Source organism: Montipora capricornis, chromosome 10 (genome assembly GCF_036669925.1).
Source record: "Montipora capricornis isolate CH-2021 chromosome 10, ASM3666992v2, whole genome shotgun sequence".
In the NCBI taxonomy this organism is placed as follows: Eukaryota; Metazoa; Cnidaria; class Anthozoa; order Scleractinia; family Acroporidae; genus Montipora; species Montipora capricornis.
In genome coordinates this window covers 10,317,003-10,319,502 of record NC_090892.1, presented here as the reverse complement: position 1 = coordinate 10,319,502, position 2,500 = coordinate 10,317,003, and the positions used below count along the sequence as shown (strand labels likewise).

The window sequence follows — 2,500 nt, the reverse complement described above, 5'->3', positions numbered from 1 at the left end:
AATGATATCATATCACTTCACGGGTATTATTTTTAGTCACGACTTTATCACACTGATATCCACACATAATATGTAATAAAGAATAGAATGCTAAAGATGCAATACTTTCCGGCTATATTCAAGTTCAAATTCAAGCTTATTTTCAACAGTTAAATTTTACAATGAACACTACACGCGTATAGCAATGCTAATCGAGGAGTTCAGTGAAATGGCATACATGGCACTAAACTTAGTAGAAACGACGGCGGATTAAGATAAAATGAACCTAACAATACACATTGAATAAATGAATAATAAATAATGTTCGGACGCAGTCTTCCTCACACAAATGACCGTCTTGAAGACCTAGACTGCCAGTGGAAATCCAAAAACAGGAGCCTCTAGAGAGCATTTTCCAACAATACGTTTACCTACTTAATAGGGTGAATGGATCCTCATCGCTGTCCTTAAGAATGTGGTAATATCCCTTAGGACTCTTTCTATCCAACCACCACACTGCAACCAATACCACGTTACAAGTTACCAAAATGGCAATCCAGAGATCCCATTCGAAGGGTTTGAGCCACGAAAACCATTCATTGGCTAAAGGAAAAAGGTACAAAAATGTAACAAGCGTTTCCATGCCAATAGGGAGCTTAAGCACGCGCGTTTTTGAGACGCGGACGGCAACCGGAAGTAAACTGTTTTCCCTCTTAACCTGTTTTCACACTACCACATTTACATTGCTAACTATCTTTTCTCCATTAGAGACGATTAGTATAAAAGCCTGGGAGACACCACTGTCCTGGCACGCAAAATTTTCTCTTCCGGTTGCCGTCTGCGTCTCAAAAACGCGCGTGCTTATGCTCCCTAATACTTTATCGAGAACAGCTATACAAAGACTAGTCTATTCACGTCATAGAGTGTTTCACGTGACGTCACGGCGGCTATATTAGTGTACCTAAACAATATGTTGATGTACCCAACTAATCCTCTGGGAATTGAACTCTGTTATCATACTAACGTTTCTGTTGTTTGGGTAGAAAAACAAGGTTACTGATCACGTGAGTGAAAACAATCTAAAGCCCACTTCGCGAAATACCATAATACTCTTTCTTTGTACCCCCAAATTTTGACTAAGAATTGTTTTTGTTTTCTCTTGGGACCATTGTAAGTCCCAAGAGAAAATGGAAACAATGCTTTTGCAAAATTTGGGGGGACAAACAAAGAGTATTGTAGTATTTTCCGAATTGGCCTATGGCGACGCGAATGCATGAATTCCAAGGATTTAATGAAAGCCGATCTATGAAAGAAAATTATAACGATTCTCGGCGCTGCGCTTAGACCGAATACTGGTGACTGACACTATTAAACTAGTGCTCTCCCTCGTCGACAACAATAACCATTTGGGTATGTCTCAAAAGGTAGCAAACTCTTGCCTTGCTTTGACACAATTCCCTCTGTATCTCAAGAACGGAGAGGGGTTTTAAGTCAAGGTACACCGCAATCATTTTGTTTTGAGTTATCTTAAAAACATGTTAAAAGATAAGCCCATCAAACCAAGCTTATGGCAGTTTCGCTGAATACTCTTTTCTTTGTCTTATAGGACCTGAAAATTTTTTCGGGACTTTAGAGAAAAGAAGGCCTGCAGGTCACTTAGTGGAAAAACCTTAAATAACAATGACCACAACGAGGGTTTCTGAGCCCGCGAGAATGAGTACCCCCAGCAAACCATTGTTTTAACAAAAACCGCTGGTCAGCAACCTAGTTCTGGTCATTGTTGTCTAAGGTCTTCCCACTGAGTGTACCATAAAGAGCTCTTAATCCGAACAATAAACGGAAAAACAAACATACCCTCTTTTGGTTGTGAATACTCTTTTTTAACTAAGATGTTTAATGACGATGAAACAGTTGGGTAGATCATTTCCACGACCTGCGAAGGCTTCATACTAACGGCCAAATCAAGTCCTAGGTCGGCCCTTCCACATATTATTTCATTTATAATTCCACTCCAAGTTCCTTTACTTGGGTTGAATTTTCCGTGTCGCCCATCCGGAGCAAAGTAAATGTTCGTATTGAAGCCGAGATCCCTTTGTAAGAATTTCATAAAGTCTATGGCAGCTCCAAAACAACACAACAGTTTTTTTGTTTTCTTTGTAGAATTTGTAAAAATGTATTTATAGCAAGGGACCGCTCTACCCGCACACGGTTCATGGCTTTCAGATGAAGGGTCTTGGGCACTCACGTATGGTGGTGACAAAACAACTGAGACACGCAGAGTGGGGCGTCTTGGAGAAAGGAGCGGAAATATCTTGTTTCCACTGAGCCCCTGGAGAGGCTCCAAAGCGAGGCCAGAAGCTGTAATTAATCCTACTTGGACCCAGTGCTTCTTTTTATTGAGATCAACTTTAAGATCCCAGATATAAAAGGTTAAGCCACACTGCGATTGGTCCGACAATGATTGTTTTTTAAACAAGGAGCTTCTTCCAGTGATATGGATTTCTTTTAGATACCTTAAAAA

The 2,500-nt window shown here is 40.3% G+C and overlaps 1 protein-coding gene across 1 annotated transcript in view; it reads right to left on the bottom strand.

Moving 5' to 3' along the window:
* The window catches only part of LOC138018639 (glutamate receptor ionotropic, NMDA 1-like), a 20,887-nt gene that overhangs the window by 9,142 nt on the left and 9,245 nt on the right, over nt 1–2,500 (bottom strand). The window contains exons 3-4 of the mRNA XM_068865335.1: nt 1,834–2,492; nt 415–582 (exon numbers count right to left, since the gene is read on the bottom strand). Of these exons, the coding sequence (XP_068721436.1) occupies nt 415–582; nt 1,834–2,492 (827 nt within the window). The remainder of the gene's footprint in view (nt 1–414; nt 583–1,833; nt 2,493–2,500) is intronic.